Genomic DNA, 21,762 nt, shown 5'->3' with positions numbered 1-21,762 from the left:
ACTGCAGTATTGCTCTGATTCCTGCTGAGCTCAAGGAATATGAACTAGTGTCAGAATTACATGGTGTAGGCTGATCATAGCTCTTTGAAGAAACTTGTTAGATTATTTTTGAAGAGAAGCAATTAATGAATTCTTGGTTTCCCTGGCATTGTTATATCTAAAATAATTTCTGAATAACCTTGTCATTTCTCAGGACTGCCTACCCTTTTCCTACTTTCTTTGCCTTTATAGGGAGCTCTGATATAGTCCCACCCTGGAGAACACACACACACAGATTGAATGTACATGCATAATTTCAGTCCCATAGTTTGCTAGCATGAACTCTACCATAGTGATCACCTCCCTTCCCAGCAGGAGATGGGCTTTTATATAGACTTGTTAATTGCAGAGCGCCAGCTTGTATGAGGAGTAATATCCTTGGTATGGCAGGATCAGACCAGCCTGCTCTTAGCACATCAGCACAATATAAGAAAAGAAAGAGGCTGAGGAACAAGAGCTGTTACCCAAAATGTACCCAGTGACCATGAGGTTACAGGCACTTAGAGTGATTTCACTTTCTTTTTCTTTTGTGCAATCCATTGGTACTGCTTCTAATGAGAGCTTGGGACAATTAGGAGAAACCAAGTTTTCTTTTGTTGCAGTGTTCTTAACTTAGAAATAACAGAAATGGTTTCAGCTGTGTCCAACAAGCCAACTACAAGATGTAAGATTCCAAGGAAATTTTCACGGAATACAGCAGAAATTTATTACTCAGTTTCTTCACAGAAAGAAGTTCATTCTTAACCCTCAACAGGGCCAAATGGGTCAGTACCTCCAATCTTGTGCAGGTCACTCAGCAGCATAGGCAAGGTAAAAGTCCCACTCCGTTTGGTGTGCTCTGGGTGTGATTCATTTCTATGATTTCTTTGGCTTTTTTCTGATGCTGCTCAGGTTTTTCCTAATGCACTGGCATGACCAGCAGTGTGTCAAATGTCTCAGGAGCTGTGCAAAGCAAAAATGCTTTCTCAATTGAACTAGTAGTTACATAAAATGGGAGGTTTGATCTTCCTTTCATTATTTTCATTGAGTTTCACTGTTGATATTATTTGGCTTGAAACAAAAGCTTGCTTATGATACTTGTCTCTTATGACTTTTTTCATTATAAGATCAACACATTTATTAGCAGCTGCTGAACTCAGTATAAAACATCCTACTAATAAAACCTAATGTACTTTTACTTGGAAGAGGATTTTGTGGACTCTGGATATGACTCAGCTTTATGAATAAATTAAATGCTTCACCCTGAGAGAAAAAAAGCAGTAAATGACAGGCAGGAGAATGTTGTTGTGGTGTTTGGTGCAGTGACTTTACACCAAGATAGTTCAGAGCACTTAAGTATTCTTGCATCAGCCTGAACACTGTTAAGTAATGGGCTGCCTTGTCAGGTGAGGTACAGAGTGCTTGTAACTTGTCTGGAATGTTTTGACAGTGTTGAAGGAGGCAATGCTTATCTATCCCTTATTCCAATAAGCTGGTTAGGTCACTTTGGGTAAATAACCCTGTGTGTTCAACCTCTTCCCAAAAAGTGTATGTTCCTCTATTCTGCTTCCTCCCAAGAAAAAAAAAATTATCCCTTGTTTATCTTTGTATAACATATATTTACTATACAAATATTTTTATATATTTGCTTTTCAGTTGGAAATTTGCATTCTCTGCATTAATTTCCCTTTATACAAATCTAAAGGGTCAAATTCACTGCCAATGCATTTCCAAAACTCCATTTACTCGGATGGAACCAGGCCAACCTTCACCAGCAGTGAATTTCACCCAGTGACTGTAATAACCTCCCTGTGTCAGTTTTTCTCCTGTTTATGTTGATCACTTGTGAGCTTTTCAGTGGAGAGAACATTTCTCCCAGTCAGTGGCTCACTGCTGCCAAGTTAACTGTTGGCTGTTCCTTCCCCGAGGCTGGGCCAAACCATCCCATTCTCTTGATGCATCCGAAGAAAATGACGGCTGGTCCAGTGCTGAGGAAGCGCTGAATTCATCGGATGCGGAGGAAGAAGGAGGAGGAGGAGCAGGAGAGATGAAGCTGGTAACCAGAAATGCTTTCCTATGGAGCTAAGGAAGTGCTACCAGCACAGTGTGTGTGGTGGGATACAGGAAGGATACAGGAGGGAAAGTGTCTACCCTGTCAGCTGGGCAATATTCCCAGGGCAATGGAGAAGAACTCCTCTTAAATCAGCCTGGTGCTTGTACCTTGGGGACATCCCTCTGTGCCTTTGCTCACCTGCAGCCCAGCGAGTCGTGGCTGCTTGTGCCATGATGCAATCAAGTGATGTCAGGTTCAGTGACCATGTCAATAGATTTCCACACAGACGCCGTGGCGCAAATTTGCCATGTTTTCTGTTTCTTTTGGTTTTATTTTCTGTAGCCATATGAATTAATTGTTGTAGTGGGAACATTTCACTGAATATTTTTCAGGATATGAGAATAAATGTGTTAAATTTGCATGTAATCAGTCAGCAGAATTTTAATGCCACAGTATGTATATTTTCACCATCTTCAGCATGTAGTACATGGGAAAGAAGGGAGAAGTATTATAATTATATAACAAAAGCTGCAACATACCTTAAAATACTCAACAAAAATAATTTGTTTTCTTTCCTCTGTGTGCATTTAGACTCCTGGTAAATATACAGTTGTGACTGATTATGACAAAGGAGTTTCTGAAGAATTTACAGTGAAAAGTGGAGATCTAGTTCAACTGATTCGCGAAGGGGAGGATGGACTTTGGTACGCAGATCTGTGTTTGGAAATTTTTATATGCAGAACTGTGTTTAGAAGGCAGATATTCAGGGCAAAACTTCTAAAGGCATCAAACAAAGAAGTTTGACTTCTAATTTTTTTATATGGGTTTTTTTTTTAGGTTTGTAAAGAACCTGAGCAGTGGTAGAGAAGGTTGGATTCCAGCAAACAATCTGCTGATGCTCATAGGCAACTCAAAATCAGCTCAATCTTTAAGCAGCTCTGGTAGGCTCTGTATTTTAAGTGAGATGATTATCTCTTTGACGATTCCTATTATTAAATAAAATAATGAAAAACAACCACTATATAATATTTTCTTGTGTGTTTTTTCTCTCCCTTTCTTTTCCCAGAATCAGGCACTGCTTCCAGCAATTTGAGCACATCATCAAGTTGCAGTGATAGCTGCAATGTCAGTAGCACCAGCTTCTCTGACATTAAGGGCTAATGTGAGATGTTTGTTCCACCTCCCTGGAAGGTAAATCTGGAGATTGTCATTTACTGCAGAGTTCTGGACATTGGACTTCATTGGAGAACCACCAGTACTGAGTTGCCAGCTCTGAGTATTTTTACTGCTGACTTTTACAGGTTCTCCCAGAAGATCCCAATGAAAAGTGCATGGAATGTGAAGTTGTAAATAAAAGTAAAATGATTTGAAATAGGATTTTGTAGAGGTTTCTGCTCTGAAGAGCTGTTAGCATAAAGCGTGTTTTCTCCTTGACACACCATCAGGTTTCTGCTGAACTGTATCTTTTTGTAACAGCCAGAATCTGAATGTGAGCAAACAAAATGTGTTCAATGCTAAATGCTCATTGTAAACAAATAACATAGCAATTACTGTACAGGATAGGTATGAGGAAAATAAATCCAAGTTTACAATTTCTTCTCCCCAAGAAACACTTTCTCCAAGGACATACCTCGGTCAATGCAGTGAATGGGACTTTTGTGGCAAGAAGGAAGGAGGTTTGGTCCACCCTTTCCTCTTGGGTTTTCAGGATATTCCTCTGCTCCTTAGAGGCTGGGATGCAGACATGACCAATTCACTGACCACAACAACATCAAGAGAAGCTATTACTTTATTCCTTCCAACATTTTAGTGACAAGTGCAATGGAATAGCCCTTTTTTTTTGTTTGGCCTCACAACCAAATTCCTTTACCAAGATCACTGTTTACATAGCCTTGGCAATTTAGTAGTATCTTTTTCCTTATGCGGGTGCACAATGAAACACATACATTCTTATTTACTAAATTATTTTTTAATAAACAGTAATTGCATAGTTACTTCCACCTCTCACAACATGCAGTTACAGGCAGAGGAAACTATTGTAACTGCACTATGGATCCATAGCTATCAAAATTTCCATCATGAGGGCTGGAAATCCAACATATTTTTAGTCCATAGTGTTTGTTCCAGATTAACTGAAAGAGAAAAAAACCCCAATGACATAATTTTTTCTATAAAAGGGGAGCACTGGAGAAAGAAACTAAAGAGTCAGATTTATGCTACAGATAAGTATTTAAAATTTTTTTTAAGGAAGGGTGATGTTAAATTTGCCATTTTTCAGGGTATGATGCAAGCCAATGTTGTACATTTTCACTGTGTCATTCTTTGCACACCATCCTTACAAACAGTACAAAACTAAGTGCATGTATAGAATACTGTTTCATTGCTGTCCATCTCTCAAATATTTTTGCTTATATGAAAACAGGTTTTAAACTGATTCATGCACCATATTATTTAAAAATAAAGGAGACAGGAAGAGCATAATTTTTCAGAAGCACTAAGAACAGCAGATTCTGTCAGTTGGAACTGTTAATCATCAGACTCACTGCTGGCTGAGCCCTGAATTCTACCTTTATGCCAGAATTTTATGTTTTAGAGGTTCGTATTAACTTAAAATGAAGAAAACTTAAATGAACACTTAAATGAAAATAAACACTCCTAAGAATGATGCAGAAGCAACCCTACCCCAGAGGCAATCAAAATGCAGCTGACCGTGGTCAGCACAAACTGAAGCATGTATATACACACAACAATGTATGCACATATGTATGTGCATGTACATGCTTGTGTGTATATATCTGCGTGTGTAGATATGTATATGTGTGTAGATATGATGTATCAATGTAAAAGATGTATTTATAGTCTTCATGCTGCTGAATGTGTCACTTTACAATTCATAAATACTTAGTTTTCTTGCAGTACTGCAATATATACGCTGATCAGGGTTTTACTTCAGGCATCTTTTTCAAAATGGAAATCCTCTGATCTTTTTTTTAATATTCCGTATGATTCTGTGCTGACCAGGAATATTTAGTCTGATATTTAGCAATGGAATAGCAACATGAGATTCAGCTTATCTTCATCTATGTAAGTTATTTTGTAAATTATCTGTAACATAATTTACTTATATATTGCTGTCATTGCTTGGATGAGACTGTTTCTTCATTTCTCACTGCAGCCTCATTTGTGTTATTTTAATGGTTTTTCCACATCATTGCACTTTAATACAACCCATTTCACCATTTCCTTTTTTACTGCTGTTGTGAATTAGAAGTTCAAAGTCAGAGGTCTCTGCTGTAATTAATTTGAATAAATTTCAGCGCTTCTTGCTGAATGCCTTTATATAGATATGGTCTGGGGTTTATTTTGTTTCGCAGTCTTGAAAGGTTTTATGGGTATCATATTAAAACAGAGAGAGGTTCCAGGATTTGGAACAGAAAACTAGGTCTGTGTACTCAAATCCTCAGCCTGCTCATTCTGCCACCATCTCAGAAAAACCCCATTTCACCTTTGTGGTCATGTCTCATTTAGAATCTTGTGCCTGGCACTAGGGAATTAAAGCCTGTCTGCAGGCTGAGGATAAAAAATGAAAGTCGATGCCAGGTAATTGGATTTATTCCCTTTTTCCCACACTTCCTTTTCTGAAAGAAAGCACATCACTGTTGAGTTTCCCCAAGGAAAGCCATGGATCATGTGCTATTAGCAGAGCAAGTTGGAGGTCTGCATCTGGCCCTGGCTGGGTGAGAAACAAGACACCACATTCACCCTTGCTGCATCTGAAGAGGAGCATGGTACACATACAGTCATTGATGACTTTAAGCACCACCATGCCATGCCAGGTGAATTTCATACTGACTGGAGTGATTTGGGCTGAGCTGTTGGTCATGTGCATTACATGATCCAGTTATAGTGTTAATAAGACTTGGCTTTTTTTTTTTTAGTCTAGATCTTGTCATCATAACAGCTGCATCTGTAATAGGTAGTCCTACTTTTTTGAGCAAAAGGAGGTCCAGCCTTTTTGAGCAGATCCACATCATACTTGTTCGAGCAAAACAATAAAAGAATTCTAGCCAAATGTACTTTAGTAAAGAGTAAAAGTAGTAAAGGGTTTTCTATATAAAAACCTAATAATGACTGATTTATTAGATCACTGTCTCAAATTTGGGGCACAAACTGTTTCATAGATACAGAAGTAGTTTGCTAGTTGGAACATAAAACATGTTCTCCATCCTGCACAGATGTTGTCATTGAGCAAAACCGAGGAAGTTGTACCATAACTCATTTACATCACCTAACTCAAAATCACAGGAACTCCCATTCCCGTTCTCAGTGATATGTTAGATGTTACTATGAACTCCTCTGTGAAGTTTGGAGTGCCCACACAAGTCCCCAGAATTAGCAGCCTCCCTAGATGTGTGTGGCAAGAATCAGATCTGCCTTGTATAATGAAGCAACCCAAATTCAGAGGTATTAAGGCAAAAGTAATAAAGTCCCTTAATTAAGGATGCAGGAATAGAAGAGATAAATTCTGTTGTTCACTAGGACTTTGTGTGTTTAGATACTGTATTACCAAAATAAGACATTTACCTACTGAAGCGCCTTCTCTTCATTTGAAAGGAGGTGAATTTTTATTTATTCCCAATCTATTGACAGGGCAGCAAGGTCCCAAGCTACATTTAAAAGACTCTGGATTTGTTAGAGGTGCTCTTGTAGCTGTGATGGCCTCAGTCAAGAATAGGTTTTTAGCAGAGTTACCAACTGAGATATGTGGCATTAAACAGACACACTTTGGAGCACACTGCCTTTATTATAGTTTTCTTCCTTTATTCTCTCTGTATTTTCAGATATCCTACTCAAGCAGTAAAAGAAGAGAAAGAAATAATCCACATCAAAATTAAAAATTGTTAAGCTTGTAGTCAGAATTTGTCACCAAAAAAAAAAAAAAAATTGTCTTCCCATCTTCTCTTCCCTCTTTGTGAGAAGAATTGGGGTACAGAACTCTGTTAGACAGGCAGGCAGTTTTCTCCCGGACTGTGGTTCTATTTTTAGGTCGACATCTCAAATAATTTGCTTTAAAGTTTAGCAGCATCATACTCATATTTATAGAGCATAATATGTATATAGCAGCATAATTGTCATAAATTCATAGATTTAATAACAGAAATTATTTACTTGCTCAAAGTCATTGCTGTTAGTTAGTCTGATCAATGACTGATGGCAAGTTCCTATTATAAATTCAAGAAGCAGATTATTTCTAAAGCTTTCTTACCTAGAAACAATTTTGTCAGCTTACTCAAATGATCTCTGATAGCCTCTTCAAATGGAATTAACAATGATTTGTTTTTTAAAGTAGCTTCCTGACAGAAAAACTCATGTTGAAATGACCAGTGACTTGTTGGATCCTATCAAACTGCTCAGTTCCCAATAGCTTCCATACATATCTTCTCTTCAACCCAAAACATGAAACTAAAACCAACAAAAATGTAAGAGCATTTCTTTTAAAATGTCAGCAGAAAACAAAGCAAATATAAAGGACATGTTCTGAGACATAATGATGTCTTCAGGCTCATGTTTTTGCTTTTGATTTTATTTTATAGTGTTAACATTTTGCATGTTAATTTTTTAGCTTTCTTACTTTTTTAAATAAAAAACTTTGGCACATCTAAAACAATCCTTAATCATATTTTCTAAAGAGCTGTTCCAAGACTGATTCTAGTAGCACCCATGAGCAGCAGAGGTACATGTTAATGCTTAATAGAACAGCAGTTTATTTTGGTTGGAATTGCTCAGAAAACATAAGCCAAAGCTGAAGGCAGCATTGGCAAGGAGATTTATAGAGCAGAACTCCAGGGGAAATATAATGAACTACAGCAAGACTGCACAAGAAGGAAAACAAAGTAACACATAGGAGTGTTCTGAGGAAGAAAAGCAAACTGTTTTCTCCTCTGGCTGGTGTCGCGGTTTAACCCCAGACAGGACATAACCATGCAGGTGCTCACTCCCTCCCAGCCAGGGGGCTGAGGAGGAGAATCAGGAACAGAAAAGTAAAACCTGTGGGTTGAGATAAGAACACTTTAATAATTGCACCAAAGTAAAATATAATAATACTAATGATACTACTATTAGTAGGAGAGGGAAAGAAAGAAGAAAAAAAAAAAAAAACAAAGAAAGGACAAGTAATGACTATGCAATTGCTCAGTCCCTGATGACCAGTGTCCAGCCCAGACCTGAGCAGCAATCATCCCCTTCCAGTTTATACACTGGGCATGACTTCTAAGAAAGGAATATCCCTTTGGCCAGTTTGGGTCATTGTTCCTGGCCGTACTCCTTCATGGCTTCTGCTGCAGCTCCTCACTGACAGAGCATGAAACCCAAAGTCCCTCACTTAGGGTAAGCACTATTGAGCAACAGCCAAAACATCAATGTGCTATCATTATTTTCATACTGAATCCAAAATCCCAGCATTGCTCTGAAGAAGAAAATTATCTCTGTCCCAGCTGAAACCAGAACAGTATCCAACCCTTTCCACACCACTTGTGTCATGCCGGGTCCCACACTTCCAAATACCCCATCACCTTTCCCATCTTTTGCTGGATATACCCACAGATACCATTCTCTAAGTCTATAGGCCATCTTGTTGAAGTCCACTGAATTAATCTAATCCATGACCCCAGTCCTCATCTTTCATAATAATTTTTCAGGGCAGGAAAGATGGCACGTGATGTTGGATTGTTGCATGTTGAAAACTGTTCTGATTCCATCATCACTGTGCCACCATCAGTTGCATGATGTGAAGAGGAGACCCTTCCTTCAAATATCTAATTCAGCATGAGTAACCAGAGTGCCAGGAGGAGCTGAGCTTCAGTACCAATCACTTCCAAATATGCTTCAACACCTTCATAAGCTGCCAGTAGCTCTTCATCATTACAGTATAGTGGGCTTTAGATCCTCTGGAGTCAATGTGACTCCATAAGGATCAGTCTTGAGTCTCTCCTGGTACTTTCTACCAGAGGCTCCAAGTAGGACTGTCTCCCCTGTCTGTGGTGTACAGCACATTCACATTTTGCCCTGTTCAGACTGGCTCAAGGGCTCTTGCTTGTATTGTCTAGAGGCTTGATGCTCAGGGCCTCAGTTGAAATCATTCTTCCTGGACACTTGAGAGGGCTGACAATCGGACTGCAGTTTGGAATGTGCATTCTCGAAATACCTGCAGAACCTAAGAAAGCTTCTATTTCTTTCTTGTCAGTTGGTGGAGACATTGCTGTTTTTTATGATCACATCCATTAGGATGTGGCAACACCCTTCTCACTGCTGTAGTTCCTAAAGTTGCATCTCCTGTGCAGGTCCCTTGACCTTTATTTTATGGCAAAACTATTGGTAGACTATTTTCTTCCCTTTCTCAAACACTTCTGATGTATCACCACACAATGATATCATCTACATACTGCAGGTGTTCCCCAGCTTCACCCACTGTTCCACTGCCTCTGGATCCCTCCATGGCTGATGGTGGGGCTGTGCTTCCTCCCCTGGGGCAGTCAATTTCAGGTGTGCTGGACGTCCCTCCAAGTGAAATCGACTGGAGTGTGAGTAGCTCCAATGCTCGTTAACAGAATTTGAGTAGCTTCAGAGCCCGTTGGTGGAATTTGAATGCGTTTCCTCCCTCGAGGGGCATTGGGGCTGGGTGTAACTATTGACAGATCCCGGCAGGTGGCTCCCGAAATACGAAGCGATGCTGAGCGCTCCGGGTTCGCCCCGCAGCCAGCGGCTCTCACCAGACCAAAAGCCGATACGGGGAAGTACAACAGAACCCAGGCCTCGAAGGCGACAGACACCAAAACAGCAACAAATGCTGCAAGTAAGGTATTGCACAACACAGCCCTGAGAACAAGCGCAACCACTCTGGTGGCAAATAAATCAGCATTGTAACCGGTGACTATTAAATGCAATGAAGGCTTGTAACTTGTTTTAATACTCTCTGGTCAGATCAGTCATCATATCAACTTTCCAGGCCCTACCTTGAGCAGCAAGGAGACTGTCATGGCTTAATCCAGACACCAACCACCAGGCAGCTGCTCAATGCCAACCTCCCCATGAGATGAGGAGAATCAGGAAAAATGGGGTGAAATAAGAACAGTGTAATAATTGAAGAAAAATAACTACTCATAATACTAATGTAATAATATTACTAGTATAAAAAACAGAGGCACAGAGAGAGAGGAAAAAAACCCAAGAGAAACAAGTGATGTACAGTACAATTGCTCACCACTCACCGGCCAATGGCCACCCTACTTCCAAGCAGTGATCATCCCCTCCCAGCTGACTCCCCCCCAGTTTATATACTACATATAAGCATATAAGCATGACATTCTGTTGTATGGAATATCCCTCTGGCCAGTTTGGGTCACCTGTCCTGGTCATGCTCTTTCATTGCTTTTTGTGCAGCTCCACACTGGCAGAGGATGAGACACTGAGAATATCCTGACAAGAGAAGCACCGCTCAGCAACAGCTGAAATATCAGTCTGTTATCCTTATCCTCACACTGAATCCCAACCACAACACTGTACAAGATACTGGAAAGAAAACTACCTCTATGCTAGCTGAAACCAGGACATTTATGGTCTAAGACTACAAAAAATTAGGAACTCATCTTTAAAAACACAGCTCTTTGGGCAATGAACAGGCCCAGATGAAGTTAGTAGTAAACACCTGTGTGATAAGATTATCAGTACAAAGTTCTTAGAAAGAGTTAGAATGTGGTCCTGAAGTGCTGAATCCTCAGTGACCCTTCTCAGGTTCATCCCAATGGAGCTCTAATTGCAATAATTTTCTTGGAAAGATGGTCCCCATATAAACCGACCCTTGTTCTCAGCACCTGGGCTTCTTCCAGGGCTCTAAAAATAATTGTTTGGCTGTATTCCCAAGAAATAAAAGCACAACCTTTCAGGTTTAAGGGATGCCAGCAGAGGAAGGAAGGCAAAGGGAAAATGCTGCATCAATCTCGTAAGGATGTACAGAATCTGCACATTACAAAGAAGATGGAGGTTGCAGAGGTGCTGCAATGCCACTGTGGAATGGCAGCCACCCCACCATCCTGGGAGGGAGATGCCCACCCTGTGTAAGGAAATAAAGGCAGTGGGGGGCATAGGTGCAGACTCAGCCTGGCCTCAGGCAGTGAAGGCAGAATTTCATTCTCTGATCTGCATGACTTACACAGATAGGTGGAGCTAGATCATTCCCAATAAGATGAGTTAAAAAGAAATTTTCGAGCTTAATTTTAGTCTTGCTAATCTGAAAATGCATTTGCTATTTTCAACTCCCTGCCACAGGCAAGTGAACAATGAGTAAGGGCTGTGTTGGCAGGCTGAGAGGTATGGAGAGGTTCCCAAAAAGCAGCAGAGGGATGCTGTAGCTTTTGCATTCCAGTAACTGGCTTCCTTCTTCTGCTTAGGACAGGACATGCCATCTGTTCCCAGCCATCCCAGGAACTGGGCTGCTGGGAATTAGCCAGGCTGTGATCCAGAGAAGTGCCTGGATACCGCCTCTTGGGGAAGTGATTTCAAAGCAGAATATCCAGCTGTGTGTACTGCCCCCAAACAACAGAACTGCACAGAAACAACAGCCAGGAGCTTGGCTTCCCTAAGCAATCACAACTTCTGCAAGAAGTTATGCTGAGCATTGGTACAAAGTAAAAATCCAGCTGTTGATTTCCTTTGCTCTGGCATTCAGATGCTACAGGAGCTGATGCTCCTTCCTTTCCAAGCAGGAAGGAGAGAGCAGCCTGGAAAATACTCCAACCTTCAGCTAATGCTTCACTTCTGATAGACAAACATGCTCTTTACCTTGCTCCTATCTTAAGTAAATATTTCCCCAAGAATGTTGTCAGCTCTCCGGTCTGATGCCATTAATTGATTTTCATTAAATCAGGGGACTGCTTATGTTCCAGATAAAGCACAGTCTGCAGAGTGGCCCCTCAGGCCCTGGTAGTTGCTAGTGAAGTACAGCATGGATCAGCTCAGCCACTTCCAGCTGGTACAACCTGTACAGGCCACATGGGTCTGGCAGCAAAGATGGAGAGAAGCAGTGTAGGGTGTCTCTTGCTGGTTAATTAGTGTCTCCAAGCAAATTCAGACAGAAGTGAAGAGTTTCAACAGTGATAGAAAGATAGCAATAGATGCCAGAGGTACAGTCATACTCCAAAGCACTGAAAGGCCATATCTTGACTGCTGATGCAAGATAATATCACATGCTCTCTGCATGTGGTGCTATGTGGCCAAGTTAATTCCTGTCTTATGGATTCAGAGTCCCAGCGTTCATGTTTCTCATGGAAAAGGTGTGTTAAAGGGAAAATGCAGGCCTGGGGTAGCAGCCTGTGTAACCAGAATAGCTTTTGCATGCGTTTGGAGAGCACATTTCAAAACCAAGACCCCTATTTCTGTGAAAAGGGCACATTACAGGATTTGTATGTGCCTTTCTGCTCAGCTCACCAGGCTGTCATGGATCTTTTGCTGTTTCCATGACTTGCTGACCCCTCCTCTGGCTCCAAGCATTTGAAGCTGAGCCCTTTGGCCAAACAGCCCTTGCTGAAATGTCAATACACTACAGAACACTGGCTCACAGGGTTCATCATGATTTCCAGGCAGTATGTGGCTTTGTTTCTCTGCTTTCTGCTACTGATCCCTCTTTCTCTGGATGCAGGTATGTTGTAGGATATAGCTGTAATGATGCTTACTGGAAATTGAGCTCTTTCCTCTTTCTTTCCTGTTACTGAGGTGATTTCCACTGCAGGTTTTTGAGCACTGTTGCATGTTTTTCCTGTCTCCTGCTGTGCCTGTGTGTTATTCTAAAGCTATCATTTACTCTCAGAAATGCCCCTTGCCCTTTTTCCACCAACTAAGGAAAAGCACCTCTAGATGGCTAAATTAATTTTTTATCTTGGTGTACAGACAGCAGGCAAACCACCAGCTGTCTACATGAAGAAAGGAACTGGGATTTACTGTTATTTCTTGCAGAACTGGGACATTTTTCAAAGCAAAACATCAATAGACTGTCATTCAGCTGATGAGTAATTAAAGTGGGTAGGATTCACCCTGTTTCAGTAGAAGGCAAGAGAAGAGGTAGCTCTTCAGCTGCTCAGTGTATGTCCAAAAACCAGCTCCCATATTAATAAAGCAGATCCAGTGCTCTCAGATTCCCCATTAGCCATTGACTAGGTCTTGTTTGTTGCAGTGAGGAAAGGTGGAAACATAGGTAGCAAAGTCAGAAATTATCCAATAAAAAAAAGTGGATAATGCCAAAATTAGTGGATGGATGTCCCAAGCCATGTGCTCAGGCGTGCTTCTCTGTCAGAGTCTGTGCCCATGCACTGATACGTGTGCCACGTATCTGTAGCATAAGATTAATTAAAAGCCTTTAAGGAAAGCCATATCAAATGCATACAACCTGACTGAAATTGAGGCATAAAGATGCAGCTGAAATTCCTATAATGACCAAATGCTTATGAAGCACCCAGGGATAAATTCAGCACACAATACTTCATTCTTCTAAGTAACCTTGAAATACAGGGGGAAATTACCACTATTCTGCACGCAATATCTGAATCAACAAATATCTGGAATTAGAGACAAATGTTTATGGAGACACCTCACATCACTTCAGACTGGAAAGAACCCTCTTAGCATCTATGATTAGGTGTGTATTGCTGATGACACACGAGTTTGTTTTTCAATACCCCTCAGGGCCCCTTCAGCAGGCAGAAGATAACTCCCACGCTTTTGGAGAGGAGTCCTAGGGAAAGGCAGGAGATATATATCAGACTCAATCCCCAGATCTACCCACAAACAGAGGTGTAACAGTTAAAGCACTGAAATGTGAGCTCCCCTACAGATGTAAAGGAGAAAAAGGAAAAAAACGGAAAAACTAAAAATTTCAATACTTTTTCTGTGTAGTGCATGAAGTAAAATTACACACCAGCACTTGGACTTCTTGTTCCTTACCCTGAATTATACTGCGAGACCACAGCTGTGTGATGTGCTACTATCCTGAGGCTGAGGTCAGCATGGTGACCATGACATTAGTGTGTCCAGTGCACACTTCTGCCAGTTGCAAGCTGCAGTTCTAGGAAATGAACTCTGCTGATGCCTGCTATCAAACCTATGTACCCAATATCTTTCCAAAGCATGGTAGATACACACAAGAAGACCCCTTCCTGGCTGTAGTCTGTAGTGATGGCAGGAGCTAGGAGCCATTCACAGGCTCCACTAGGACATGCAGCTAGCATTTTCCAGCTTTCCTATACATAACATAACCTTTTCCATATAATAAAATTAAAGATAATATATTAAAGCAGTGGCTCAAAATTGTGGTCTACTAGAGGAGGGATAAATCCTTTCATCAGGTCCAACAAGTGGAGGGGTGTGAAATACATGTGACCTTGAGCGAAGGCAGGACTGTGGTCCACCTGTCACTGTGACTGACTATCAAGTACAGAAAAATCAGCTTTTACCATGTACACTAGTGCTAGATAAAGTGACACAAGCTTTCCAGTGCCATGTACACCAGTGCTTGATCAAGTGACACAAGCTCTCCCAGTGCTCAGATGCATATGACATGCAACAGTACCTCAGGAGTCACTGACATGCATACAACACACACAGCCCACTGCTGTAACACACCATCTTCTCTGAGTTCTGGCATCTCTAAAATTCCTCTGTTGTTGCTTTACCTTGAGGCAGGCCAGAGAAAGGAGACTCTTTCACATCTGCCCATTTTTTTCTTAAGTGTCTCAGAAAATCTTGGGAAACAGAAATGCTTTCAGGGAAAACTGCCCCCCCATCCTCTCTAGCAAGCGCAGTCATATGACAAACAGAACATGCCTCTGCTTTTCAGTCTTTCTAAAGCAGGAAGAGGCAAGCAATGTTTTGGAAAGAAAAAGACGAGCCAACAGCTTCTTTGAAGAGATAAAACTGGGGTCACTAGAGCGAGAATGCATGGAAGAATTGTGTTCCTATGAGGAAGCAAGAGAGATTTACGGTGATCTTGAAAGAACAGTAAGTAACATAGGGCTGGGCAAGCACTCATTGTCACAAGGACTCTCCCTATTCAAGGGACACTTTAAACCACCAGAGTTAAAAAAGCACTTTGTGTCCTGCATTTTGCATTTTTCTTTTCTATTTACAGGGGTACACAGGAGCAGTGAGTTTCAGGAGAGCATACTGCATGGACAATCCCAAGCAGTAACCATCTAAGGGATGGTGGGAAAATGGATGCTCTCTAAGACAAACCCCCAGTAATGCCTGCCCTGACAATACTTTTAATTATTGTATTGTGCCACATTTTTTTCAGTCAATCCCACCTCAGCTATACAGATCTTATTTATGTTTGACCCACTTATGTGCATTAAACAAGTATATGAAAATAATGTACAATCTAGAAAACAGAATATTTTATGGATATTAGCTGTCACAAACTATAAAGGCAGAAGTGACATCACTCTGTCTGTAACCCATGCTGTGCAACAAGGGCTGTAAGACTTGACTTGATTCTTCTTTAATCAAATCTCACATCTTTTTCTTCCAGGAAGAGTTCTGGCGCACCTATTCCGGTACGATCATTCAGGATGTTCTAACAGCTGTGGAACACTCCCGCTGCTGCAGCTCTTTGCGTGAGCTGGACTGACACTGAGTGTTTTACAGACCCCAACCAGTGTGCCTCCAACCCCTGTCAGAATGGTGGGATTTGTGATGACCAGTTCCAGGATTATGTTTGCCGCTGTCCTGTCGAATACGAGGGCAAGAGCTGTGAAAAAGGTCAGCTGTGGCACAACTTACCAAAATAAAAATGTCGTTATTGATTCAAATGCAAGGCATTGAGATAAACAATAGCAGTCATTGTAATTCAGGATTTGGACTTGATGATCCTCGTTGGTGCCTTCCAACCCAGGATATTCTATGGTTCTGTGATTCTGCATCATTCTAGCTGTGACAGCTACTGTCATAACACTTTTGGTGCTGCGGGATGGATCTAACCAGGTAGCAGTCAGGCACTGCAAGGCAGCAGAATACTTAATTGCCCTATAATGATTTTGTGGGGAAAAAAAAGAAAAATTTTATTTGCGCACCATCTGAGAAAAAAGAAAGAATTATTTCCTACTCAAGTGCTGAAGTTATTTTAACTTAGAAGCTCCATGCAGTATGTGAGAACTATACTGCATATGTACAAAGCCCAAAAGAAAGGATCCCATGGTTTATGAAGTTAATACACATCTTTCCACTGATTTCAGAAGACACTGAAACATTGAACATTGAGTGTTACATCCTCAGAACATGCAGAGTCTGGACAAGAGCTAGGCACTCATCAAGTCTAGGCAGGCAGTCTCAACAGTCATCCCAGAGCATCTTCCATGCTAAATGGCAAAACATCAAAGAATTAAAATTTTTCAGTCATATTTTATAATGGTTACCATACAATTACAATATCTCAAATCTTGAGACAGCTCAGATACTGTATAAATGCTGATTGATTTAATTTTATGTATATCTTTCTTAAACAAAGCCTATTCTCCCCTAATCCCTGGAGATCCAGGCCTACTTAGCTTTTGATGGAAGGCATTTTTGATGAAGTTGCTCTGCATAAATCACAGAAATCTTTTTTCCTGCTTTGCTTTCCTGATGACATTCCAATTGTAAGTTATCAATGTTAAGCACAAAAATCCAAGTCTTGAATCCTAAATTCTCTTTCTGTGACTTTAGCTGTGGCTGACAAACTGAAGTGCATTTTTGACAATGGTGGCTGTGAACAGTACTGTACTGACAAGCAGTCCAAAATACGACTGTGCTTCTGTGATGATGATTACACTTTAGCAAGTGATGGCGTGTCCTGCATCCCTCGAGGTAAGACACTATCAGCCTGATGCTAAGTCTAAGCCAGCTCTGGAAGAAAACTTTTCAATATGTACATGTCAGGACATGCAATGCATAATGCTTGGATACCAGCTCCTCACCTCTTCAACTGGGACTAGGGTAGTGCAAGTTAATCTTTTTGCCAATACATAAGCTGGCACCTGACTCTTTTGCAGATGTCTACTTGAATTACTTTATTAGAGGGAAAAGGAGACCCCTGAGGGTATGAACATAACAACATAATGGACAGAGCCACAGGGAGCATGCAAAGTAATTTTGAGGAGTGGTGCTCCCCTGCACACACTTCAATGGAGCACTCATGCAGAGAGCTTGTAATGACAACCTAGCTCTCAACAGCAGCAATTTCATTAGAAAAAAATGTCTACTAATGTGCTTACCCCTTACTAACAGATTCTGCAATACCACATGATGGGAAAGCTGCTTTTGTTAAAAGCTAGGAACAAACAATTCAAAATTCCTCACAGGCTTTTCAGTGCATCTTTCCCTGCAAGGAAGATGTATTTGTTGCTGGTTGCTTCTTGGGGACCAAAATAGCTGTAAAATTGGCCATGTGTTGCAAGGAAAAAAAACTGCATAACTGCCAGGCTGACAGTCCCCTCACTGTCCCTCTGTCATCTCCCACAATGGCCTAAATTTATGTTGCTCTACACACACCATTAGAGACTATGAGTGTCATGTGTTATGTCTGTTTAATCTTTCACCAGCTGCCACCAAAAAGCATCCTGTTTCTCCATACCTTGCATGTACATGTAAAACCTTCATGCTGTCTTCATGTCAGCTGAAGTACTTACAGCTCCACAGAGAGATTGCATGCAGCTCAGCAGAGACTATAGGACCCTGGCTCCCAAAGAGGTAGAAAAAGAGCACTCCTTCTCACAGCATTATCACAGAGTGAAGAGACTGCCAGACAGAAGGGATGGTGTGTTCAGTTACAGCACAGACACCTGGCACACAGGCACCCCTAAGGGTAGACCTTCTCCTTTACAGGAAAACTCAGCTGGGTGAAGGATGTACTGGAAACACCAAGATTTCCTCTGCACTACAGCTTAACTGCAAGTTCAGTCAGGATTTGATTCTCTTTATGGCCAGTCTTCACATTCTGGCTCAGGCAGAGCAGAGATGTGCAGTCTGGAAGAATCCAGCAGGCTCTGGACACAAGCAAACAAGGTAGTGAGGGAGAGGCACACCACGAGACAAATTTCTGCCGTTGGGATGTCTTTGGCTCTGCCCAAACAAAGAATGGCAAGATGTACACCCCACGATTAAGCCTCTGTCTCACTCTGCCATGGATACAGTGCACTTGGTACAACTGACTTAAAGTCAGTAGGGACAAAGAAAATGTGTAGACTACAGAGCTTGTCAGGGTCACTTCTGCACTCCAGCCTGCAGCCTACCTCATTGTGTTGATGTGTATCTTAAGCAGGTTTATTGTCTGCAAAGAGCTATGGTAGGTGAGTCCATGTCAGTGATACTGTAAGGGCCTCAACTCTAATTTTAAGAGCATTTCTGGCTGTTTCCAAACAAAAAACGACTATTTACCTGCTGAGCTGCTTTACATTATTTTTGAGAATTCATGGTCCTAGAAATCAGTTTTCCAGCTGACAAAGCTTCTCTGAAGACATTACACATTTTTCTGTGGTTTCAGTACAATAAAATCCTTGTTGCCTTTTGTTGTTTGGGTTTTGCTTTTTTGGTTTTTTTTCACAGTGAAATACCCATGTGGAAAAATACCAGTGCTGGCAAAAAAAAGTTCAACTGCACATGGGAGAATAGTAGGTGGTTTCATCTGTCCTCCAGGTGAATGTCCATGGCAAGTGAGTTTTCAAAAATCTTTCACCGCTTTTATTTTTCAAATTTCTTTATAAAACCACTACACTAAATTCATTGCTTTAAATCTATGATGTTAAAAATTCATAAAAAGTGCCATGTCTTGATAACCAAATTCCTTCTTCATCCATAGTCAGCAGATCTACCTGTTCCACTTAGGCAACTTAGCTTTGTTCTGGAGTACCTGGTTTCATAGGATTAGAGTGGTAGCACAGCTGTCTCTATTTCCTCACGCCTTAGTCCTTAACTTCACTGCCAGCAAGAATTTTAGTTGCACCTTTAGTGAGATACGCTTTGGGCCATATGCAATATGCAGGGTCCATACTGCAAGATGAAGAAAATTTCCACGGGAAGTCTTCCCTTGCCAAGTTCACCATGCAGTCAAACACACCATGGTATTGTCAAACACAGCTGCATAAAAGGACAGAAAGAATCAATATGAAACCCATCTCTACTGAGATTTATGTCAAGAACATTTGATGAAAAACATTAATTTGCTTTATGTTGGCAGGCCCTTATAATACAGGATCAGAGAGAAAAGTGTGGTGGCACCCTGCTTTCCCCAGAGTGGGTGGTCACTGCAGCTCACTGCTTGGAGCACACTCACCCTAAACAGCTTCGGGTGAGACTGGGTATGTATCTTCCCCTCCTCATCTTATCAAGGTGGTGGCAGCTTCTCAACCTGATAAAATCAGAGTAGGCACCTTTGGCAGTACAAGGTAATTGTCCTCAGGGGTATCAGACTAGAAACACCCCACATCCTCAAACCTCCAAGGACTCAAGGAGCTACCTGACATGACCTGCGATTAATAACTTTTCCAGGTGAACACAAGATAAATGTTGATGAGAAAACTGAGCAAGAAAGTGGAGTTGCCAGGATGATAATTCACGAAGAATACAAGAATGGACAGGTCAACAATGATATTGCCCTCTTGAACCTGGAAACACCTGTGAATCTCACCGACTATGTGGTGCCAATATGTTTGCCTGAGAAAAGGTTTGCTGTGTTTGAACTGTCCACCATCAAGTTCTCCACAGTAAGTGGATGGGGACGACTAATAGATGGAGGTGCCACCTCTTCTGTTCTGATGAGAGTTGATTTGCCACGTGTAAAGACACAAGAATGTGAAAAGGAGACCGATTTAAATATTACAGAGAATATGTTCTGTGCAGGAGACCTGTCTGGGGTTAAGGACTCCTGCAAGGGAGACAGTGGTGGTCCTCATGCTACACAGTACAAGAACACTTGGTTTCTGACTGGGGTTGTCAGCTGGGGAAAGGGCTGTGCTGTTGAAGGCAGCTATGGGGTTTACACAAGGGTATCCAAATACATCGACTGGTTGAGGAAGCACATGGACTAATGATGTTGAGCCACAGCATTTCCAGGTTGTGTTATTGCCCCCCAGTCCGTCTGTACCATTTTCCCATTGAAGGATTCCTTCATATTCTTGGATATTTGATGCAGGCCATACTCACAACACTATTAAAGATTTGAAGTGAGCCTAAGGCCTACTTGAATACATAAAATAACTTCCCTGTCAGTGCTGTCTGTAAACTTGTGTATCTTGTCAAGCAGGCAGAGAACAACCATAACAAATCAGACACAATGTCCCTCCTGTTCTGCATCAATTTCTGCTAAAGGTCAGATGCTGAGAGAAAGACTGTCAGCAATACATCACGCAGATCATAAGCCTTCCTCCCACTACCCTCTGAACTTCTGGTAATCAGTGAAGTACAGACTTCCTGAGCCAGAAGTCGCATTAGATTGAACAGTCATGAATGAATGTGCTGTCCATAATTGTGTGCAATCTCCTTTAAACATATTTATGCTTCTGGCTTTCATAACTTCCTATGCTATGGATCCTGTAATATAATGATGAAATAGCAGGAACAAAAATAGAAAAGGTGCTTCCTTTAGCTTATGTTAGAGCAGCTTTCTCCTGCAGTTGCAGTGGCAACAGGGAGATTTGAAGGGGAGGAACTGCAGGCACTCTCCAGGACAAGGAAATCTGGAAAGAGGTTGATTCCATATTTACAAGTCTGCTATGAAAACTTCATTTAAATCTTATTGCACCAAGCACTATTGCTATAAGGCTAGTAAGTGCAATATTTAACCCTATATTTATGAGTGATAAAGAATACCACTGATTTAATCTTATATTTGCCTTGATATTATGCTTGTCTATAGAAAGAGTGCAAATGAAAGGGAATGTTAATCAGTTGTCCAGTATAATCTCAATTGTACTCCTATCCTGAGATCTAACCAGAACAGGATAATTGTCTGCCCCTCTGTGAAACGCTGACCAAAGACCATTCACTAAAGTCTTAAGGCATAAATGATAGCTCTGAAGCTCTCTGAAAACATACAGTTAAAAAATGTACTTTCTAACCTTAGTCTGAAAACACTGAAAAGGTGAGGAAAATAAAAATGAACTAGCAGATTGGAAAACAGTTTAAATATCTGATGCAGAATTTATGCTCTAGATTGTTCAAACAATGCAGAATATCAACTCAATCGCAAAAGCTTATCAGAAAGTAGGACACAACTGATCATACTCTATTATTAGGGGGAAACATTGTCATTGTATGGTACATACCATGTAATACTGAACATCCTAGAGCCTACTTTATTAACAGAGAAGGAAGTTTTACTGTTCATTTAGGTAGTGAAGTGAACTAGGAAAGGCAGCAAATTTCAGAGACCTGAGAAACAAGAGATGTTACAGTATATATGCATACGTGCACTAGACATTCTCCTTACTCCTAAAGAGAGTCCAGTCTCAAGGAGAAAGTAAGTAGTGACCAGCAAATAAAGCTTCATTTTCATTTAGATGAGGTGCTCGGCACTGTAAAACCATCCCTGACGACCCCTCAAGGTAGAATAGTTTCTATTTACCATGATCCATAATATGATTTCTCCTCTATAACATTCCAGTGAAAATACTTAT

General features: G+C 41.0%; 2 protein-coding genes across 22 annotated transcripts in view; both read left to right on the top strand.

The window, feature by feature from the left end:
- Positions 1-5,416, top strand: part of MCF2L (MCF.2 cell line derived transforming sequence like) — a 152,796-nt gene extending 147,380 nt beyond the window's left edge. For 20 of the 21 annotated variants that reach the window (XM_021545619.4, XM_021545612.4, XM_085558717.1 and 17 more), the window contains 4 exons: positions 1,947-2,074; positions 2,663-2,775; positions 2,909-3,012; positions 3,138-5,416. In XM_021545619.4, coding sequence (XP_021401294.2) covers positions 1,947-2,074; positions 2,663-2,775; positions 2,909-3,012; positions 3,138-3,232 — 440 coding nt within the window. In that variant the 3' untranslated portion in view covers positions 3,233-5,416. Of the gene's footprint in view, positions 1-641; positions 850-1,946; positions 2,075-2,662; positions 2,776-2,908; positions 3,013-3,137 lie in introns of those variants that run through there. The other variant, XR_014949759.1, reaches the window with a different exon arrangement.
- A 7,158-nt stretch (positions 5,417-12,574) lies between these two features.
- F7 (coagulation factor VII) lies at positions 12,575-21,047 on the top strand. The gene is made up of 8 exons (XM_077790891.2): positions 12,575-12,764; positions 14,955-15,115; positions 15,645-15,669; positions 15,761-15,874; positions 16,817-16,957; positions 18,695-18,801; positions 19,326-19,446; positions 19,637-21,047. Exons 1-8 carry the CDS (start codon positions 12,695-12,697, stop codon positions 20,173-20,175), a joined length of 1,278 nt encoding a protein of 425 aa, XP_077647017.2. The 5' UTR covers positions 12,575-12,694; the 3' UTR covers positions 20,176-21,047.
- Positions 21,048-21,762: the final 715 nt, after the last annotated feature.

This window comes from Lonchura striata, chromosome 1 (assembly GCF_050655825.1).
Source record: "Lonchura striata isolate lonStrDom1 chromosome 1, ASM5065582v1, whole genome shotgun sequence".
Taxonomy (NCBI): domain Eukaryota; kingdom Metazoa; phylum Chordata; class Aves; order Passeriformes; family Estrildidae; genus Lonchura; species Lonchura striata.
This window is presented reverse-complemented; position numbering and strand designations above follow the sequence as displayed.